General features: G+C 45.0%; 1 protein-coding gene across 4 annotated transcripts in view; it reads left to right on the forward strand.

The window, feature by feature from the left end:
- MRRF (mitochondrial ribosome recycling factor) overlaps positions 1-21,338 on the forward strand; it is a 54,234-nt gene extending 32,896 nt beyond the window's left edge. Inside the window, exons 6-7 of one of the 4 annotated variants that reach the window (XM_032418269.1) lie at positions 8,826-8,985; positions 18,306-21,333. In XM_032418269.1, coding sequence (XP_032274160.1) covers positions 8,826-8,985; positions 18,306-18,383 — 238 coding nt within the window. In that variant the 3' untranslated portion in view covers positions 18,384-21,333. Of the gene's footprint in view, positions 1-8,825; positions 8,986-18,305 lie in introns of all 4 variants that reach the window. The other 3 variants (XM_032418270.1, XM_032418272.1, XM_032418271.1) reach the window with 3 other exon arrangements.
- The last annotated feature ends 475 nt before the right edge of the window (positions 21,339-21,813 follow it).

The raw sequence follows: 21,813 nt of genomic DNA on the forward strand, positions 1-21,813 counted from the left end.
CTATATATCTAAGCAGGCCTTAATGTAAGAGCGGTGCTGTTCTTACCACTTCCACTAGTAAGAAGAGCTGCTTCGGTTTGTCCAGCACCAACAAGGGAGGTCTAGAATGCAAGGGTCAGCTGCACGGGGCTGTGAGGATTCACGGAGCTAATGCACGGAGAGTTATCACCTCAGGGCCTGGCATGGGGAAAGAGCTCTGCAAATATTAGGTATCATTATTATTATTGAATGGGAGCAGATGACATCCGAGTCAGATGTGTAGGCAGACGCAAGTGGGCCCTTAGTGTGACAATAATAAGATTCTTCCATGTCTCACTGTGGTGTTTTATTTTCTTCATGGCAGTCACGTTTCATTTTATATATTTACTGGTTTTTCTCTTTCACTAGAACATGGATAGGAGTTGCTCTGGCAGTTTTGTTCATGGCTGTATCCCTAGCCCCGGAACAGGGCCTCCTGTGTAGTAAGAATGCAAAAATGCCATCAGGGTTTATGGAATAAATGAATACGCACTTATCGTATGCACACTGCTATTCCAGGTGCTGTTTGTATTCACTAATATATTCATAACAATCCTTTGAGGTAGGTAAATTATTACTCCTCCTTTAGAACTGAAGAAACTGAGTCCTAGGGGAATGGGGTTCTTTGTGCCCCATGTCACACAGTAAGTGGAGAGAAGCAGGCTGTCTTTCTCAGAGCCAGGGCTTGGACCTCCCTCCCTCAGTAGGAGACTTCACCAATATTTTTATTACTGATAGCATTGACAGCTTTTAAATAGTTAATATGTACATAGGCAGAGTTCTTTAACCATCTGCTCATTTGCTCCTAACACTCACTGTGGAAGAAACGTAACATTTTTATTACTCCCCCTTCATTTGACAGTTGAGGAAATAATAACAGATAATGTTTATTGGGCACACTACCATGTGCCACACATGTATTAACTTTGAATCCTTACAACAGTCCCATTAAGTTAATGGTATTATACACATTTGACAGATGGGAAAATTGAGGCAAAGAGGTAAAATTACCCACCCAGGGCCATACAGTTAAGACGTGAGAGATCTGAGCCTCAAACCCCAACAGTCTGGCTTCAGGGACTGTTCTCCTAAGTGCTTCAGTAGATGTCTTCTCAATTCAGAGAGGACAAGTTACTTGTGCCCAGTCACCCAGCTCGCAGGGGGCGGAGCCGGGATTGGAAACCAAGTCTGCCTTCACCACCAAACCTATGTTTTTTCTCCTGTACATGAGAGCTGAGGGAAGAGTTACCTGCACTCATCTTTGCACTTGGGTTTCCGTCCCACTCGAGTGACAGGGAAGTCGTCGGCTGACTTAATCAAGGTCACTCTGCTAAGAATGTGGAGATTTGAGCCCCGACCTCAGCCTCCTTTATCTCTTCATCCTGCTGGGCTGTACTTCAGCATGGTATGTCTGGCTTAGCCAGGCCTTTAAGAGTCACAGGACTATCGTCTGAAAGCGGGGGGCCAGTTGTGTCCCGAGAGAGAACTAAAGTGACTGTGGGTGGTAGAAGTCCCTGCAAAGTGTGGGTGTGATTTCCTTTGGGCTAAAAGGACACCTGATGTCTTTATGAGAGATTAGTGTGTGTACAACAGGGCTGGTGAGCTGGGGGTGGTGGGGGTGAGGAAAGAGGGGAGGGGGGAAATTGTATACCTAGAAGCATAGGAAGTCTGGCTGGGCTATACAAACAAAAACATTTCCTTCGGGGCCAGTGGCCCCAAGGCAGCGGGCAGCGCCCACCAGCGAACAATGAAGTCAGGCCTGTGTCTGCTGCTGATTGCAGGCTGATGCTCCTCCTGGGGGGAAGTCTCCCAGAAGCCGGCGAGGAGGTGGCGAGGTTTGTCTCTGTGGAGCTGTCAGAGATGTGTTTTGATGGGACGTTCCCTGGAAGTGCAGCTTTCTTCTCCCTCAGCCTGTCACCCTGTCCTGCTGGAGGAGAGCGCCTGCCCCCCCCTTGCCCCACCGCCTGCTCTCCTGTGTTCCCCTTCTTTCCCTCTCTGCTTACCATCCATTCAGCAGCCCAAGCTCAAGCTACTAAATCCTTTTGATGGTTTTCTCCCTCGCCGTTCACTTCCTGTTAGTACCCCCAAGCCCGGGAGAGTTTGTGGTGAGAGTAAGAATGCAGCCACCCAGTAGTGAGCTTCTCTAGTGCACACGCGCGGCGGCGTGCCAAGCCCTTGCTACCACCGTTTCACTTAATACTGGCTTCTGCCCTCTCAGTAACATTCTTCCTGCCACTGTCTACACGAAGAACCAGTTTGGAGAAGTTGAATAGCACGCTTACGGTTCTGAAGCTGAGAAGTAGCAGAGCGGGGGTGGGGGGATTCCAACTTAGGTCTTCTTGGCTTTGAAGCATGTTTTTTCCACCTTTTAAAGTCCCCTCTAAGTAACCAACGATCCTTTTGAAGTCGAGCGTCTGACATAAGTGGGTTTTACTGTAACTGCCAACGCTGAGCATAGCTTCCTCTGATATACACCTGGTGAATAGCTTTGTCCATGTGTCCCATTCTCAGGGAAACAATAGGAAGTATCAGTGCAGTCCGGGGGATTCTCTGCTGTGCGAGTTACCATCAGGGCATGCCCTCTGCTTATTGTTCATGGGAACATGCTCAAGGAATTTTTGCAGGAAGGCCCCCATCCAGGATGTTACTGGAAGACCTGCCTGGTGGAGTATGTACAAACAAAGTGTGACCCTGCCAGCTCAGCCAAAACCCCTGCCTTGTGCTGGGAGGCTCTCTGACCCTAGCGGAAAAGGCTGCTGTCTTCATCATCCAGCCAAGAAGCTGTTACAGGGCGGCTCCACAGCCTCCCAGTTGTGCCTGCCTAGAGGCCCTTGGGTAGACTTTTGCCAGGAGCTTAGATCTCGTTTGTACATTGCTATCTACACAAGATACAAATCTGATCATGTTTCCTGGGCCTCACTCAGACTCGTGGGACTCCATGTTGTTCCTAGGAATAATCTACTAGGACTCTTTTAAACTTTTTTATCGTGGTAAGATGTACATAAAAAATTTACCGTTATTTAAAAATGTATAGTTCAGTGGTGTTAAGTACATGTACATTGTTGTGCAGCCATCTCCAGAACCCCTTTTTCATTTTGCAAAACTCCAAGTCTATACCCATTAAACAATAACTTCCCATTCCCTTAGCCCCCTGGTGAGCTCCCGGAAATTGCTATTCTACTTTCTGTCTCTCTGAATTGGACTATTCTAGGTACCTCGCAGAAAGTGGAATCATACCATATTTGTCCTTTTGAGTCTGGGTTATCTCACTTAGCATAATGTTTTCAGGATTCATCCACGCTATCACATGTGTCAGATTTCCTTCCTAGGCTGAATGCAGTTGCACTGTGTGTATACATACCACCTGTGTGTCCGATCACTTGTCAGTGGACCTACGAAGCCTCAGTGTGACATCGAAGGGCTTGTGTGCATACTCTCACGTTTGTCAGGCTCACCAGCCTCCTCCTTTGGGATAGTCTTTCTTCTCCTTCTGTCCTCAGCCTCACTGCCTTTTTCAGTCCCTCAGAGAGCAGTACCCACCTTCTGACCTGGAAAGATGCCTTTACGTTACACAGACCATTCCCACGGGTGGAAATGATCTCCCCCAGCCCCTCCACTCTTACACAGCTTTTTTTTTTTTTAAGATTTATTTATTTGACAGAGAGAGAGAGCGCGCATACAAGCAGAGGGAGAGGCCAAAGCAGACTCCCCACTGAGCAGGGAGCCCTACTCGGGGCTTGATCCCAGGACCCCGGATCATGACCTGAGCTGAAGGCTGACGCTTAACTAATTGAGGCACCCAGGCACCCCACCACTCTTACACATCTTAATTTAAATATCACTTAGTTTAAGTGTCCCCACATTTTGTTCCTGGAGTCCCACAGGGGACCTCGGTCAGACTCCCCTCCCCTGCTAATTATTTTCATAGAACTCTGTATGTCTTTATTGTGCTTATTAGAACTGTAACTTATTGATCAATTGTGCATGTGTTTGTTTAATGACTGCCTCTGTTGCTAGACAGTAAACTCATGTGTTTAATGCTACATCTCTCATGGCTGGCATCGGGGCTGGCACATAATATGTGCCCAGTAAACAGCTGTTAATGAAACTACAAACTAAATGAATGAATTAGTACCGAAAAGAAAAAATTTCAGGGCTACATGGTGGGAGCATTTGGATTATAAAATGTACACGAGTTGTTAAATTCCTAGTAGGATCTCAAAAAGTCATCTTGCTGAAGCATCGATTGTTTGCCCTGTCATTTCTCTGTTGATCAAAACCTCCAAGAATAAACTCTTCATTACTTAAAGATGCCTCAGTGAGTGCCAACACATAAACAGCAGCAGCAAAGGCAACTGACACTCTCTGATTGCTTATGCTCTACCAGGCTTTTGTACTGTGTACACTCCACCTAGTCTCTCATGGAATCCTCACAAGAACTCTGAAAGGTAGATGCTGGGGTTTTTTCGTTTGTTTGATTTTCATTTCTATTTCCAGATGAGAAGACCAAGGCCCAGAGAGTTTAAATAACTTGCTTGAGGTCCCTCAACCAGCTAGTGGTAGGCCCAGAAGTAGAGGGGAGTCAGGGTGGACTACACTTTGTAAGCCCAGGAAAGAGCACCACCCCTCCCCGAGTGCCCTTCCCCTTAACTGGAAGAGCTCTCTTTTCATTTGTTTTATACATTTATAAATGGAGCGTCTGCCATGGTTTTCTTTAAAGCCAGAGTTTTGTGGCTAAAGGAGAATTTGAAAACTCCAGGCCTGCAGAACAAATTTGACCTTTGCAGCCTCCTGCCCTCCTGCCATTTGATCTCCCACCATGCTTCTGCCTGAAATGCCCTCTCCTCTCTTCTTCAGCGGACCAAAATGCTTCTAAGGCATTTTCCAGATCTCGAGGCAGAATGAGTTGTACTTTTCTGCTTGCTCCTCCTGCGGAAGGCCCATCCCTCTGCCCTAGAGGCGCTCATGCTCTTTCTAAGTAGTGGCTGATGAGTTTGTCTCCACCACTGGGCTGAGCCTCTGGGAAAGTTAGACCAGGCCTGCCTTCTCTCCGGAGCTCCTCAGCCTGGCCCGGGATCTGGCACAGAACTCAGGGGCCTCAGCCAGTGCTTGATGAATGAATGCACACCAAGTGCAGAGGCGGGTGCTCAGAACCACCCAGCTGAGTGCAGAAGCCTGAGAACAAACTAGCGTGTACTCAGAGAACCCCATGAATGTGAGACGGAGATGATCAGATGTATTAATCACTGGTTTGGAAAGGAATTAAAGTATTTCCATAATATAGTATGTTTCTTTTCTAAAACAGATGTGCCCTCGTTGTTTCATGAGGAAGTAATTAGGTGTATTTGATTAAAACATTCATAATTGTTATCATTTATTCAAGGCTACTATATGCTGCTCTCTTTATTGGTACTTTGTGTATGTGTTGTGTCTGCTTCTCCCCGTCACCCTGTGAGGTGTTTTTATTGTCTTCATTTTAGAAATGAGGAATCAGCTTCTGAGTACTAGACATAGGAATGCAACAGGTCTCGCTGACTTCATAGCAGTGCCTTTCCATCACCCCAGCTGCTCCTGAACTTGTTTTTGAGATACCTTTCAGCCCAACACCCTGAACCAGCATGCATATTCCCTTCCCCTCAGCCCTCTCTGTGCCCGCCCCCACCCCCGCATTCTGCTCTCCATTCCCTTAGATTATTGCCCCTGTACTTGCATTCTGAAACTGAAATGTTTTTGTCACTGTCAATAATTGGATACTATTATGTGTGGAAACTGGTGTTAATAGTATACTAATGTCACCTTTATATTAATAAATACAAAATAATATGTTGTATTAAAGCCAAATTACATATATTGTGATTTTGTTTTCTTTATACAGCGTTTTACAAAACTCCTAAGATTTTTTTGAGTCCCAGTGTATATATTTTTTAAAAGATACGTTTTTTTCTTCATGTAAAATGTAAATGTAATAATGTAGTGAAAGGGAAGTTTGTTAGATAAAATTTTTTATCTTATTAAAGGTTGTCTAAACAGTGGGATATCTATTTCAAATTATATATGAAATATAAGATTGAAATAGCTCTCTTTAGAGAAGTTTAAGAGGTTTTTTACAGACTTAGATTCATTTATTTTCTGTCCCTCCTAGTATTTCAGCGGGATTAAGTTTTTTGAATCAGTGGATCAAGTTTTAATTTTCCTGTTCCTTCCTTATACTGACATATGCTTTAGCAGAACAAAAAAGAGACCTAAACATGTCAGCATGATTTTTGTTCAATGAATTAAAAACCATAAAAGTAATAAGATCTGATCCAAATCCCTAAACTCCTGACATGGTGGTTTTGTCCTTTTCAGTCCCAAGATTCATATTACTGACTTGGAAAAGCTTTGAGCGTGGAAGCAGCGGTGACGGCAGCAGTGCATAATTTATTTGAAATAGATTACAGGGGGTGGGCAGCACAGAGGAGGGGAAAGCACACAGGCCAGAGAGATCTGGATTTGAATCCCAGGCCTGTCACTCAGGCCCATGTGCAAGTTGCTCAACATCTGTGAGCCTCAATTTCCGCATTGGAAAATGGGGGGATGAGAATCTAGCTGGAAGAGATGTTGCGAGGGTCTGTGAGGCGCAGTACTTACAGTACTCACCTGGCAGAGATGGGCTTAATAATGGCAGTAGTCAGGATCATTTCTATTTCGAGAATACGTTCAAATAGCTGAAACCAGAAGGATTGATTTATAAATGCAATTGTCCGCTTTGTCCTCAGAGCTCATCTTTTCTCAAAATTCTTTAATTTTTTTTCTCATTCTGTCAGGGAGAAAAATAGCGGGTAGATGCCACTAAATCTTTTAACACCTGCTTGTCACTGCTTCACATGGAACATATACCCAGAACGTGGGCTCGTCCTTACCAAGTAAGAAGCACACTGATTTGAGGGTCGGGAACCATATGCCAGTGATGTCCATTTCAGGACCCAGGGGGCAGGGGAATTTTGTCATACTAAGAATGTTGCCATTTGAGACAGGTCAGCCTGGGTTTGGCCCGAACTTCTTGGGCTTCATTTTCTTCATCTGTAAAATAGGGCTCAGGATCTTGCAAGACCCTCCATGATACGGCTTTCCAGCCTCTTTTCTTGTCACTCTCTTGTTATCCGTGCTCCAGTAATTCCTCAAATGAAACATAGTCTCTTTACAGCTTAAAGCCTTTGTACGTGCTCTTTCTTCCTCCTGGAAGCCCCCCTTGCCGTGCCAGCATGGGCAACCTGCACTCATTCTTCAGATCCTAGTGTGTGTATTAGTCAGGACGGGTGGGTTATGCTGTAGTAACAGGCAGCCCCCAAGTCTCCGTGGCTTAGCACAGAAATCTGCTTCTTGCCCAGGCCGCATGATGGGCGCTGTTGATCATGGTCGCTCTGGGACCCACGCTGATGGGCGCCCCATCTCCACTTGTATTGCAGCCAACAGAAACAAATGTGGCGGAGCCCACACTGGCTCCTAACGCTCCTGCCCCGAGGTGACCCCCCTCATTTCTGCTCACATTTCATTGACCAACGCAAGTCGTGGTGCCACACCAAACTTTAGAGGGGAGAGGAAAAAATGCCTTCTTACTGGAAAGAATAAGAACCAGAACACTAGTGAGCAGACCCAAACACTCCCACATTTAGGGATTATTTCTTCAGGAGAGCCTCCCCTGCTTGCCGCCTGCCGGAGCTCAGACAGTTCCTGGCAAGTTAGCAGAGCTGCTTTAGTGCTCCCGTGGCGCCTTGCACGTCGCTTCCCTTGCCACGGCGTGTCCCACACTCCCGTTGTAGGTGCCTCTTTGCTCACCTCTCTCCCTGGCTGAACTCCCTAAGAGCCGAGCCAAGCTCAGTCAGTGTTCACCGTAGTACCCTCGTGCCCGGCCCTGGTTGTGATAGGTGAGTAGCCCTCACTGTGTAGAGGACGAAGAAACAAAGGCGGAGCCAACTCGCGGGGTTACTTTGCTGGGTTGTTGTGATGAGTAAAGGTAAAATAAGAATAAAGTAAGTGCCTTGTGTAATGGTAAGGGCCAGCTTAGGAGGTGCTTGTGCCAGGGGTTTGTAGGAGGCCCTCCGTGTGCTCGTGGTGGTGCTGCGATGGGGAGGGGAACAGTGGAAACGCTGACATTCAGTAAGCACTGACACGCGCCGGACCCTCTTGTAGCTTCTTTGTGGAAGTTAACTGTGCAGCAGTGGTTCTCACATGTTGGCACTCAGGTTGTGTCTTAGTCAGTCTTGAGGTGATTCATAAGTAATTTGCTATAATAATTACTAAGATTCTGAAGATTGCTACTTAACTTGGGTGATTTAGAGATTGAACGGAGCAATTTCTGTAGCATCATCCACTCGTTTGTGCTGCATCTTTAGTGGGAGAGAAGGGGATAGAGTTAGAGCTAACAGTTGGTTCCTTTCATTGAGCCCTAAATTCGGGCCAGGGTCAGCGCTAAGCAGTTTACGGGCACTGCCTCTTAATCACCTTACCACATTTCACAGATGGGAACTCTGAGGAGACAAGTCAGTTACGCACGCAGTAACTGGCCAGGTGTGGCCAGGACGCTCTGGCTCAAGCTTTTCAGCAGTCCTCTTACTGGCTGTCCTCACCTAACTCACCAGGAACTTCACTTGGCCCCGAGCACACCCCTGGGCATGCTTCAGGACCATAAAGATCATCACCGATGGAGAGCAGAGCTACTAACTGCTAAGCTAGTGGACAGAGTGATGTTAAATTCTCAGCTAGCAGCTAACGTGTGGGATGATTTTGTTGAATGTTTTTGTTTGTTTCTTTCTTTTTTTAATCAGAGTAACCAGGGAGCACAGGGAAATGCTGGTGAAACTGGCCAAACAGAACACCAACAAGGCCAAGGATTCCTTACGGAAAGTTCGTACCAATGCAATGAATAAGCTGAAGAAATCAAAGGACAAAGTCTCGGAGGACACCATTAGGCTCATAGAGAAACAGGTACTGCTGCGAACAGATGTAGTACTTGTGTGTCTGACCCAGGGAACCACCTGTTCATGGCTGAAGAGAGGAAAATTAAAACAGAATATCCCCGATTCTTTCCTTGACATGATGAGGATTGGATGAGTCTCTGTTCTGGGCTTAGCCCTGGGAATGTGGAGGAAGAGAAGATGCTGTTGGCTCTTCGCTGGGTTCCAGGCTCCATGCTGAACACTTTCTATCATTTCATTTATCCTTGTTGCTGCAGAGTTGTGAAGGAGGTCCTGAGGAAACTGAGGTTCAGGGCAGCTAATTAACTTGCTCAAAGTCACATGCTGGTCAATTAGAAATGGATCCCAGCGCAGGCAGACTAACTTCAGAGCCTGGACGCCGATGCCCTCGTGTGTGTGGTGGCTTGTCTGGGTGCTGGCAAGTGAGGCCTTAGCAGTGTTCTTACCGCGCTGAGTGGTGGCACTTGAACAAACTGCAGTGAAATAGTGAGAGACTGGGGGCAGGTAGAATAACACGTGCAAAGGTGTGTTGTGTAAAAGAACGTTATGCAGGTGGGTAATTGCAGTGTGAAAATGTCTGAGGCTGGGGAGTGGATAGACACAGCAGCCAGCCGGGTTGGTCAGAGCAGGGCCTGGAGACCAGGCTGAGCAGCTTGACCTCCAGCCTGTGCAGACACTCCCACGCTGGCCGTGCAGCTCTGTCAGTCGTCCGTGGCCACAATAATGCTGCATGACAGACCACCTCACAACTCAGTGATTTACAGTATCAGGTTTTATTTCTTAGTCTCATTTCTGTGGGTCAGCTGGGAGTCGCTCTTCTAGGCTGGGCTCAGTGGGCTTGGCTCCAGATGTTGGATTGGGTTCAGGTCTGCTTTGTCTCTCTCTCAATCTTCTGGAGTCAACAAGCTTCCCAGGACATCTTTTCTTTTTTCTTTCTTTCTTTTTTTTTTTTTAAAGGTTTTATTTATTTGACAAGAGGTAGAGAGAGAGCACGAGCAGGGGGAGCAGCAGGCAGAGGGAGAAGCAGGCTCCCCGCTGAGCAAAGAGCCCGCTGCGGGACTTGATCCCAGGACCCTGGGATCATGACCCAAGCCAAAGCCACCGACTTAACCGACTTAGCCATCCAGGCTTCCCACGAGGACATCTTTTCAACAGCAGATGCCAAGAGCATAAGCCCAACCATTCAAGTACATTTGAAGCACCTGCTCTTGGTACATCCCACTGGCCAAGCAGATCACACAGGCCAAGCCCAGTATCACCGGGACAGAGAAATATATATGTTTGTGGAGGTCCAGGGGAGGGCATGAAAATTTTTGAACAATAATCGAATCTGCCACAGCATCACGGTCACTTAAGGAGCTTATAAAAATACAGGTTTCTGGGACCCCACGCCCAGAGATTGAGTCAGTGAGTCTAGGGTGGGGCCTGCAGATCTGCATTTTTAAATGCTCACCATGTGATTCTGATACAGTAAGTCCCTGGAAAGATTTTTTTTCCAGACAGTGGGGAGATCACATCTGTGTTTATGAAGGATGATTATGGTGGCTTCGTAGAAAATAGATTGTAAGGATCAAGAGTGGAGGCAGGGAGGCCAGGGAGGCTGTTGCAGAAATCCATCCAGGAAATGGTGGCCTGAACCTGAGTGATACCAGTGGAAGTAAGATAGGAAGATGAATTTACCAGTATTTAGGAGATGGAATAGTGTTTAGCATAAGATAAGGGGCTTGCCCAAGGCTCTGCACCCACCACAAAAGCATTATTTTAGGAAGATTGAACATGAGTATGGGCAGGATGGGGAGTAAGGAGGGAAGAGGCTAGAGGCAGGGAGCATGAGCACTGTTAGAGGGACATCTGGAGGAGGCCATAAATTAACTAACTGCTCCCTTTCTCCTAGACCAGCAGTTAGAATGCCATTTGTAGGCCAGCCCTAACAATCACCTAGGAAAAAATTTTAGATGGATGCCTGGGCTCTGCTCCTGCATTTACTGATTTTTAGTAGGTCTCCCCAGGAATGTATATTTTTAAAAAGCTCCCCAGATAATTCTGCAAAGCAGACACAGATGGTAATTAAGGACCTAGAAGCCTTACGATGTTTCCCTGTGATGGTACCAGAGTTAGATCGGGGTGGTTCTGCACATGATGTCCTGTGACCTTGGGGACGTTACTTGACTCCTTCTGTAAAAAGGGATTTGTAATTCCTACTGTAAAGGGTTGCCCTGGACATGCTAGAGGCACCATTAGAATGTCTGACACCTGGACCCTCAGAGCTCCCTTTTTGCCTTCCTTGAACCCTCCTCTTGCCCTGCATCAGCTAAAAGAGGTTCCTAGATTAGGCTGGCCTTTTCTGAGCACCAACCAGGCCTTGTAGGAGTCTGTCCTTGGCCCTAGCTGGGCCAGCTCCTTGCACATCCCCAGGAGATTCCATCTCTGCAGCCAACACTTGACCTTTCCCTTGCTTCTTTGTGGTAAGCCCATGGACCTCGGGAAAGTGCCAGGCACTCCTCACTCAACAAGACTGGGCCACTGCCTCAGGGACCAGAGCCCATGTTCCCTGAAAAGGGAAGAATGATCGGATAAGCAGTACTCTTGATCAAACCCACTTGACGAAGACATTGCTAGAAGCCTTCACATTAGCATCTCGCTTTTCACCTTCCTCTTCAGATTAGATTTGTTTCTTCAATGCTTATTACTGTTGATTGTTATTATTTTTCAAAATGAAAATAACTTTATTAGTTTTTTTCTGATACTAAGCTATACATGTTATGTAAATTTTTTTTTAATTAAGAAGGAAGTAATTGAAATTTCATCACCCAGAGATGACCATTGTTAACATTCTAGTGCAGACCTGCATGCTCTCTCTGTGAGGACATGTGTAATATTACAAGAGAATAGATCACAGTGTATGTACATAACATATCCAGTGCAATAATCTTTATTATTTAAGATATTATCATTTGAAGATGAGTTCTTACCATTACTGTTAATAAGTGCCTTTATTGTCATATGGTTAAAAGTGGAGGGAGAAAATCTTCAGGAGACAGCCTTGTGCGCACTTTATTTTGTTCTTTTTCCCTGACAGAAGGCACTAAGCTGGAGTTTTGGGTATGTGATTTTTGTTTTTGTTTTTTAAATAAGCAAGGCAGGGGGCTGATTGTTGTTTTATTAGAGTTTTTTAAAATGTATTTGTTTACTTTGTTCCTGATTATCCAAGTAATATATGCTCACTGTAGAAAACGTGGAGAGTTCAGAGGACTGTTTTAAAAAAATGGGGAAAAATTCACACCATAAACCCACATTGCAGAAGCAACTGCTCTTAACATTTTGGAGTATTTCTGCTTTCCTTCTTTTTTTTTTTTAACTACATAGTTTTTAACATGCCTGAATATGTAGTATGCATATGGTTTTGTACTCGGCTTTATATTTTCTGTTTAGCATTAAAACTATTAGCATTTTCTCATGTCTTAAAAAACCGTAAACAGCCATTTCTGATGGTTACAAAATAGTCTGTTTTGTGGTTATACCATAATTCACTTTCATAAGCCTCTTGTTGGACATTTAGTTTGTTTAAACTTTTTTGTTATAAATAAGGTTGCAGTGAATATTTTTATACATGAATCTTTGTTGGGATGATTTCCCTAGGATAGAGTCCCAACTGTGGAATTATTGCACAAGGGGAATGCATATTCTTAAGATTCTTGGTATGTACTGCCTAAATCACTTTTTTAGAATATGTGTATTTTTAAAAATTTTGCCTTTTCTAATCCCCAACATTTGAACCCAGAATTTTTAATGTGAGCTTGAAATGCTGCTAATCTTGGAAGTATTGCTTTTAGTTCTACACTCCACAGAAAAGATTAAGTTATTTTTTGTATAAAGCTATACAACCTTTCTAAAGGATAATACAGCAGTGCATACCAAAATCCATACATTTTTGACTCAGAGGCTTAAGAATTTATCCAAAATAAATTGTCAAGAATCTTACCTACAGAGGTGTCTGTTGATGTATTATGTATCATAGTAGAAAATTAGAAACTGTCTAAATTTCTGACAGTGGGAAAATAAATTGTTTTACCTCTATTTACTGGGATCTATATAGAGACAGTTATAAAAATATTTTGCAGGGGCACCTGGGTCGCATAGTCAATTAAGTGTCCGATTCTTGGTTTTGGCTCAGGTAGTGATCTGAGGGTTGTGAGATCAAGCCCCGCGTTGGGCTCTGCACTCAGTGTGGAGCCTGCTTGAGACTCTCTCCCTCTCCCTCTGCACCTCCCCTCTGCACTCTCTCTCTCTCTCAAATCTTTAAAAAAAATATTTTGCAGAGGCACCTGGGTGGCTCAGTTGGTTAAGCGTCTGCCTTCGGCTCAGGTCAGGATTCAGAGGTCCTGGGATTGAGCCCCACATCCAGCTCCCTGATCAGCAGGGAGTCTGCTTCTCCCTCTCCTTCTGCCCCCCACTCATGCTCGCTCTCTCTTTCGCAAATAAATAAAATCTTTAAAAAAATATTTTGCAGACATGGTAAGTTTCTTTTGGAATTTATTTTTTTAAGGTAGGTTACACAACAATATTATAATATGATTCCATTTTTATAATGAAAATTTTCATGTACATAAAAGGATTGGCAGCTTAGGAGTGCCTGGCTGGCTCAGTCAGTAGAGCATGTGGCTCTTGATCTTGGGGTTGTGAGTTTAAGCCCCACATTGGTTGTAGATATTACTTAAAAATAAAATCTTAAAAAAAAAGATTGGCAACTTATCCACTTGAGAATGGTGGTCATTAATGGTGGTCATTTCAGGCAATGGGATTATGAACAATTTCAATATTATTCTTTGTGGGATTTTTTTTTAATGTTCCAAAATTCTTTTGAGGTCAGATTTTTTAAAAACTATATTATAAAAATAAAGAGATTGAGTTATAGGTTCTATCCCTATAGTCACATCTGACACCCCCTCCCCCCCACACACACACCCAGCTTCCCAGCCCCAGGCCCAGACCAGCTCTGCTAAAGAAGGACCGGGGCCTACCCACTCGGGACTCTGACATCTGCCAGCCTGCTGTTTCACCTTTGCTTCAGTTTACTATAAATGGGCCTGCTGAGCATTAAGGCGCTTGGCAGAAACCACCAGTAAATCTGGCCAAGATCCTTTCACTGCCGCCTTTTTCTGAGCAACAGTGCTGCTCTGAGGTGAAGCTGGGTGCGAGCAGGCTGAGGGAGGGAGGGGCTCCCGGCGGCCAGGCAGGCAGGGAGGCCGGCCTGGGTGAGGCAGTGGGCGTTCTGAGCCAGGCCTCTGGGAGGCTGGCTTGCTACCCGCCTGCCCCAGCCCTGCACTGTGTGCTCCTGCCTTCCCCTGTCCTGGCTCCGCCTCCCACTCTCCTGAACAAGAAGGGAGCAGATGTGAGGATGACGACGACCATGATGATACGGTCTTCATGGGCAGTGGATTAAAATGGAAAGGGCTCTTGCTGTGGAGGCAGGCAGGCCTGACTGGTTCACATCCCAGCTCTTTCACTTCTCGGCTGCAAAGGTTAGCACATGGCTTCACCTTTTTGAGCTTCTGTCTCCTCATCTGAAAAGTGGGAGGAGGGGTGCTTATCTCACAGGTTTGCTGAGAGGACCAGATGACACACATACTTTAAAGTGGCTGGTGTGGTTGCCAGTCCTCAGTAATTGTCCACCCTGTTTGTCCATCCCATTGCTTTCCCCACCCTTCTCTGACTTTGAATTCGGGGCTAGGATTGACGGTTGGAATGACCCCCACACAGCTTGCCTGGAGTGAGGAAGGACGAGGCCAGGTGCTGGGGGCGCCTCACAGCGGGTAGCAGCACCAAACTGGCAGTAGGGGTGGGTGACTTCCTGGCTCAGTCACACCACTGACTTTTTAACGTGACCTTGGGCAGATTAGTTAACATTTACGCCTTGGTTTATTCCTCTGTAAAATGGGGATAATACCTGTCTCACTTGCCTTATAGAAGTTACGTGTGGTTGTTGGATTTGGACAAAACCCCTTTGCATACCATGTACGACTATGCAACTGTCAGGTGAAATAGTTAAATATTCACAATGTATTAAAGGGACATAGTAACAGCATTTCATAGGTTTTGAGGATTATGTGAAATAATGCATATGAAGTTTTTAGCCTCGTGCCTGGCACCTAGTAATACTCGGTAAGAGAGAGCTATTGGTGCTGTTGTCATTGTTGTTAATCATCATTATTTTATTTTACTATTTTTTAAAGGTTTTTTATTTCTTTATTTTAGAGGGAGAGAGAGAGAGTGCATGTGTGAGCAGGGGAGGGGCAGAGGGAGAGGGAGAGAGAGAATCTCAAACAGACTCCCCGCTGAGTGCAGAGCCTGAGTTCGTGCTCGATCTCATGACCCTGAGATCATGACCTGAGCCAAAATCAAGAGTCAGATGCTCAACCAACGGAGCCACCCAGGTGCCTCATGTTAATCATCATTATTTAAGAAGTCTGATAAAGATGGAAAAGATGAACTTGCAGGCAGACTGTCCCCAAGGGGACTTTGTGCCTATAATTTGGTAGAAAGTTAGTAAATATTTTCATTAATTGATTAATTTGAAAAGAAGTCAGGAAGTGATAATAAAAATCAGAGTAGCACAAGCATCATTTGCATAGCAAATAACCAGTTTAAACCCTGCTTGCATATTCATGAACAAGTTCGACTTGCACAACTACTCTCTGAGGAAGGGACCGGCATCCCCATTTGATAGATGAGGAAACTGAGATTCAGTGACTTACACATTGTCACCCCACTGAGAATTTAACCCAGCACCCACATTATCACACTGTTACTTTAGGTACTCTTCCTTCCCCAGTCCCCATTCTTGTCCCCAAACTGCCCTTGCGCCATTTTTCCAGAGTAGGCTTGCCGGAGTGAGTGCTGCTGGGCATCATGCCACCCGCCATGCAAGGTAGCTGTTCTGGGCGGGGGCGGCAGCATCTGAAAGTCTGTGGCTGAGCGAGGAGGGACCCAGCAGCCATTCTGAGCCCAGCCGCTCTTCTAGCATGCCCAGCAGCCCCCGAAGCCCTGCTTTCCCCCCGGCTACAAAACGTGCGGCTGTTGATAGGTGAGAGCCTGGTTGTCTCCCTGCCTGGGACCAATTGCTCCAAATCCTTTTTCGTTTCTACCCTTCCCAGTGCATTTGGGCCAAGTTCTTGGCCAAGGCCTGTGGTCTGCAAATAAAGATGTCAAGCAGCCACTGTGCCGCTGAGCACACGGATCCTGGGCACCACACTTCAAGGCTTCCTGTCTTTGGTCCCTTTGAGACGTGGGAGGGAAGCTGCAACACTTATTAAATTGTATTGTGTTTTCTCACTTTTAGTACATGTTTATTTTTGAAAATTTGGAAAATACAGAAAAGCACAGAAAACTTTGATAATTATTCATTTAGTAAATATTTCCTGAGCACTTGCTACGCACTAGGTCTTTTGCAAGATGTGGCAGATAGGGACATGAGTAATATATTACCTATCTTCCCATCACTAAAAGATAAAGACCATTAATATTTTCACATGTTTCCTTCCATTTTTAAGAAGTATGCATTTTTTTTTACATACTTGAGATCATTTCTGCTATGTATATGCACAATTTTGTATCCTGCTTTTTCTTTAACTCTAAAGGTAACATGAGCATTTTCCCATATTATAAAGAATATCTTAAACATTATTTCCTTTTTTCTGATTACAAAAGCAATCCATACTTGCTATAAACATTCAAACATTTCAGAAATATGTGCTAGAATGTTATTCATATTTATACCCTTTCCATAAAAAGTAGATAATCTTAACCATTTTTTTTTAATCTTAACCATTTTTAATGGATATATGTATTCAGCTACTTCCCTGTTCTGTCACTTTAGATTTTCTGATTTTTCATTATTAAAAATAAAGCTTAGGGGCGCCTGGGTGGCTCAGTCGTTAAGCGTCTGCCTTTGGCTCAGGTCATGATCTCAGAGTCCTGGGATCGAGCCCCGCATCGGGCTCCCTGCTCAGTGGGAAGCCTGCTTCTCCCTCTCCCACTCCCCCTGCTTGTGTTCCCTCTCTCGCTGTCTCTCTCTGTCAAATAAATAAAATCTTTAAATAAATAAATAAATAAAGCCTAGATAGGGGCATCTGGGTGGCGAAGTTGTTTAAGCGTCAGACTCTTGGTTTCGGCTCCGGTCGTGATTGGTTTTGGCTTGGGTTGTGATCTCAGGATCGTGAGATTGAGCCCTGCGTCAGGCTCCACACTTGGTGTGGAGTCTGCTTGAGACTCTCTCTCCCTCTGCCCCTCCCCACTGTCTTTCTAAAATAAATAAATCTTTAAAAAAAATAAATAAAGCCTACATAAATATCTTTGCATATGGAACTTTAGAAATTTTTTTCAGATTCCATTCATGTGGTAATTTCCCAGTTGAGAGATTTAGGCGGTTAAAAAATGGTGTGGACATTTGCATCAATTTGAATTCCTATCATTTGATATATGAGCTTATCCATTTTACCATAGCTTTCTGGCATTGAATATTGTAATTAAAAGCTACAACATCAAACTTTATTAACTACGATAACTGAATTATACCTTATTTTAACTTGCATTTCTTCAGTGTCTGTTGAATTTTCCATGTTTGTTAACCAGATGTATTTCTTCTTTTTTCAAGACTGTTTTTTTGTTTAACTGCTGGGATCTTTTTTTTTTTTTTTTTTAAGATTTTATTTATTTATTTTTTAGAGAGCGAGCGAGCGAGAAACAGCATGAGAGGGGAGAGGGTCAGAGGGAGAAGCAGGCTCCCCGCTAAGCCGGGAGCCCAATGTGGGACTCGATCCCAGGACCCTGGGATCATGACCTGAGCCGAAGGCAGACGCTTAACCATCTGAGCCACCCAGGCGCCCTAACTGCTGGGATCTTAATAGTCTTTATACACCAGAGTGTCAGAGGTGTAGGAAATTCTAGAGGGTCATTAAGTGACCGATAAGGCTGGCCTCTCTGTGTTCTATAATAATAGTTAAGAATTTTGGGCTGTGGAATCAGACTACTGGGGATTAAATTTTGTCATTCCTACTTTCAGCTGTGTATCCTGACAGGTGATCTAACTGCCTCAATTTCCTCGTCTGTGAAATGGGGATAATGATGGTATCTATCTCATGGGGCTACTGTTGGGAATCAGTAAGAGTGTATATATAAAGTTCTTAGCACAGTGCCTGGCTGGGACTAAATAATGTGAGCTTCTGTCACCATCACTATTTCCCAGATAACTTTTCCATAGTTTTGGAATGTTTGTCCCCCTACCCTTCCCCAGCGCCAGTTATCGGGCTGTCTCATTTTGTGTTCCTGCAGATCAGCCAAATGGCCGACGACACCGTTGCAGAGCTGGACAGGCATCTAACAGTGAAGACCAAAGAACTCCTTGGATGAGAGTCCACCCGGGGCAGCAGTACCCAGAGCCCAGTTTCTGGTGGATCCCATGGGTGGCAAATTGCCCCCTCTCTTCTCTGTCCACACAGAAGGCTGTCACCATGCAGCTGTCAGTCTTTATGAGGCTCAGCCTTCTAGTGGGACACCCAGACTTGTGCATTCTCTTCCTCCTTTACCCTGTCCACCCCATTCTCCTCTGGCCCTCTGCCTTGGCTGGCCCTCAGAGAGTATCTGCTGTGACGGATGGCCTCTACTTAGGGCGTTTGCCCTGATCGTGACATTGCCGAGCAACGAGGACTATTGGCAGGCTCAGCACTGCCTGCTTCTCATCGCGAGAGCCTCCTTTTCAATTAGTTGGGCCCCATCCCCAACTTTGAACTCTGGGTTGATGTGGGCCTTCATCTGTGACTGGATCTCTTTGCTAGAGGCCCATTTTTACCTAACAATAAAATCAAAATAAATTGGAAAGAATAACCACCACAAGGGAATGGATAGAGTCAGTCTGGATTCATGTTCTCTAAGGACCTGTATGTAAAGCCACCAGAACAACACTTTTGCCTCTGAGCCATCCTCACACATGCTCTTTCCTCTGCCTGGACCATTCTGGCCCTGCTGACCTACCTGGCCAGTCCTGTTCATCCTTCAGGTCTCAGCTTGGGTATCACCTCCTCTGGGAAGCCTTCCCTTTTCCCCCAGCCTAGGACTCCTATCATTGGCTCTCAGCACTGTCCACGGCTTTTAACTGAACCTTCACTATTCTTTTTGATAATTAGTCTATATATCTTTATTTTCCTCAGAACTTGACATAATGCCTAGAACATAGGAGGCATTCAGATGTGTTGTAAATGAATTGTACCAAGTAGCTGCTCACAAATACTGGCTTCTTTTCCTTTCTTTCCAGTCGTAACACCACCACTCTGTCATTTTCCACTCTTGCCTTTGTCCTCAACATTTACTTGGTAATGAGATACCTTTCCCCCAGAGCCTGCCTGTTGTTGACAGACAAGTGGTTTGTTGTGGCTTATCTTTGGGTCCTGGGTTAAGTAAGGTATTTTTCCTCTAGTAATATTCTTTTCTTTCTTTTTTTTTTTCTTTATTCTCTTTTCTTCTCTTTTCATTCTCTCATTCATAATATACAGCTAGATACAATTCTAGGCAGTATCTTTTAATCTTCATGGTAAACTTACAAGATGTGTATTATCTTCATTTTATAAATAGGAAGACTGAGACTTGACAATATTAGAGAACTTCCCCAAAGTAACAAGCCTAGTAAAGTGATAGAGGGTTTCATTATTCATTGTCAGACTCATTTTGCAGAGAGGGAGGAGCTCAAGAGAGGTCAAATTTCTTGCCCAGGGTTACATAGCTAGCAAGTGGCAGAGCTGGGATTCAAACTGAGGCCTGAGCTAAAGCTTGTGCTTTGCCCACTGCATCCTGCAGCCTTCATGAACATTTCGTGAGCACCAGTTGCATGTCAGGTACCGTGCTACATGCTGGGGATGCAAAAATGGGCAAGATGTGACCTCTGTCTTTGAGGGGTGCACAGCACGCTGGACTAAGTCGTTATCCAAAATGTCTTGAGTGGAAGGTCGGAAGTTCATTCCAGTTTTGCCAGATGTCTGCCTTTAGAGTGGAACCTCCTTGGGCAGCTGCGGGGCCTGGCCTCCCTCCTTTGAAGCGGCATCCAGCTTCTCTCTGCTGTCTGACTCCTCTCAGATCGCGTCCCTTGGGGGAGGTCTGCTCTTCTCCCTCTGCTTGTACTGGTAGAGCGCAGTGTACACAGCCAATGAGGAGGGTTCAAGGTCAGAATCAGGTCAAAAATGAAAGAAGCTAACCTAGTCTCCGCCCCACTTACCTGTCCTCAGCCCAACCCCACTCACCAGCCCTGAGTAGCCATCACACGATCAGAAGTCAGCTGGGGGAAGAACAGGGATAGACATAGCAATCAAGGAGCCTTTTTTGGGGTAAGCCACATGGCGGGGCATTGCGGCAGTCTTTCGTGAGTGGCTGAAATCCCCCACTCACAGCAAATGTGCTTCTCAAAGATGCAGGATTTTTTAATAAACAGAGGAAATGATAAATGATGTTGTAACTCCACTCCAAAGGCATTTGGTTCTTAACAGCCAAATCCTCTGTAGTCTTTAAATAAACAAAAACTTATTGGTGAACAGACGGGGTTGGGGGGTGGGGTGGAAAATGAAAGATTTTCTGTACTTGGGTCCCACATGTCAACAATTTCTCTCCTGTGTGTATGTTGGCCAAAGCTGTGTATCATGATAAATGAATAAAGGAAAACCTCGAGCCCAGGGCAGTCAGACAGCTCAGCAAATGGCTTTCAGCTGATTGCTCTATTTCAGTTGACATTTATCAAAGAGTTTCTCCGTTCCTCTGTGTCGGGCTGTGGTGGTGGCAGGGACCGGGATGAGACTACCTGTTTGGATCTGCTGAGTAATGAGTAATGCTGGAGCAATGCCTTCTCCCTCTCTCCTTCCTTGAACCTCTTTCTTTCAAAAGGAAAAGCCGGGGATGGACATTCCTACCCTCGCCAGAAGGATTAACCACCTCCTCCATTCAGCTCACCGGCTTTCCAAGTCCCATGAAACATACAGGCCAAAGAGAATTTGAAAACTTTTGTCCTGTTTTTTTCTTTTTTACATGCTTGTGTGTGTGTGTGTGTTTGTGTGTGTTAGAAGTTACAAAAGAAACTGGAATATAAAAAGTTAGAAGACTTCTCGTTAAGTTCCCAATCTTACTCCCCTTTAATGATGAGATGTGTATTCTTCCAGACATTTATACGTACATAATTTTTAAAAAGCAGGGAAGGGAACTATTCTGTTCATATTCTGAAGCTTGCTTTTTTTTTTTTTAACCCAACACATGATGGCCATCTGCTCATATGTGAACAGGGAGATACAACTCACCCCTTTTTCATTGCAGTGTGGTATTCCATACTATGGATGTACCTTAACTTACTTCACTGCTACCCCTATGATATTTTTTAAAATCATTTTACAGGGGTGCCTGGGTGGCGCAGTCGGTTTGGGTGTCTGACTCTTGGTTTCGGCTCGGGTCATGATCTCAGGGTCGTGGGATTGAGCTCCGCGTGGCCTCCATGCAGGAGTCTGCTTGGGCCTCTTCCTCCCTCTCCCTTTGCCCCCCGCCCCCCCCCCCCCAAATAAATAAATCTTAAAAAAATCATTTTACATGCATTGGAGGATGCTTTTATTTAAAGATTTTTTTTTTTTTTTTTTTTTGCTTTTTGAGAGAAAAGAACCCCTATTCTAAGTTTATCTGTTTTGGTGAGTTTTACCTACTCTTCCTCAACCTCAGACTAACCTTTACTGAATGCCTACCTTAGAGCAGGCGCCATGCTGGACACTTACGAGAGTTAAACTTCTGAACAGTGTTAGCTGGTGTAAGTATTGCTCTT

This window comes from Phoca vitulina, unplaced genomic scaffold, assembly GCF_004348235.1.
Source record: "Phoca vitulina isolate PV1807 unplaced genomic scaffold, GSC_HSeal_1.0 scaffold21, whole genome shotgun sequence".
NCBI lineage: Eukaryota > Metazoa > Chordata > Mammalia > Carnivora > Phocidae > Phoca > Phoca vitulina.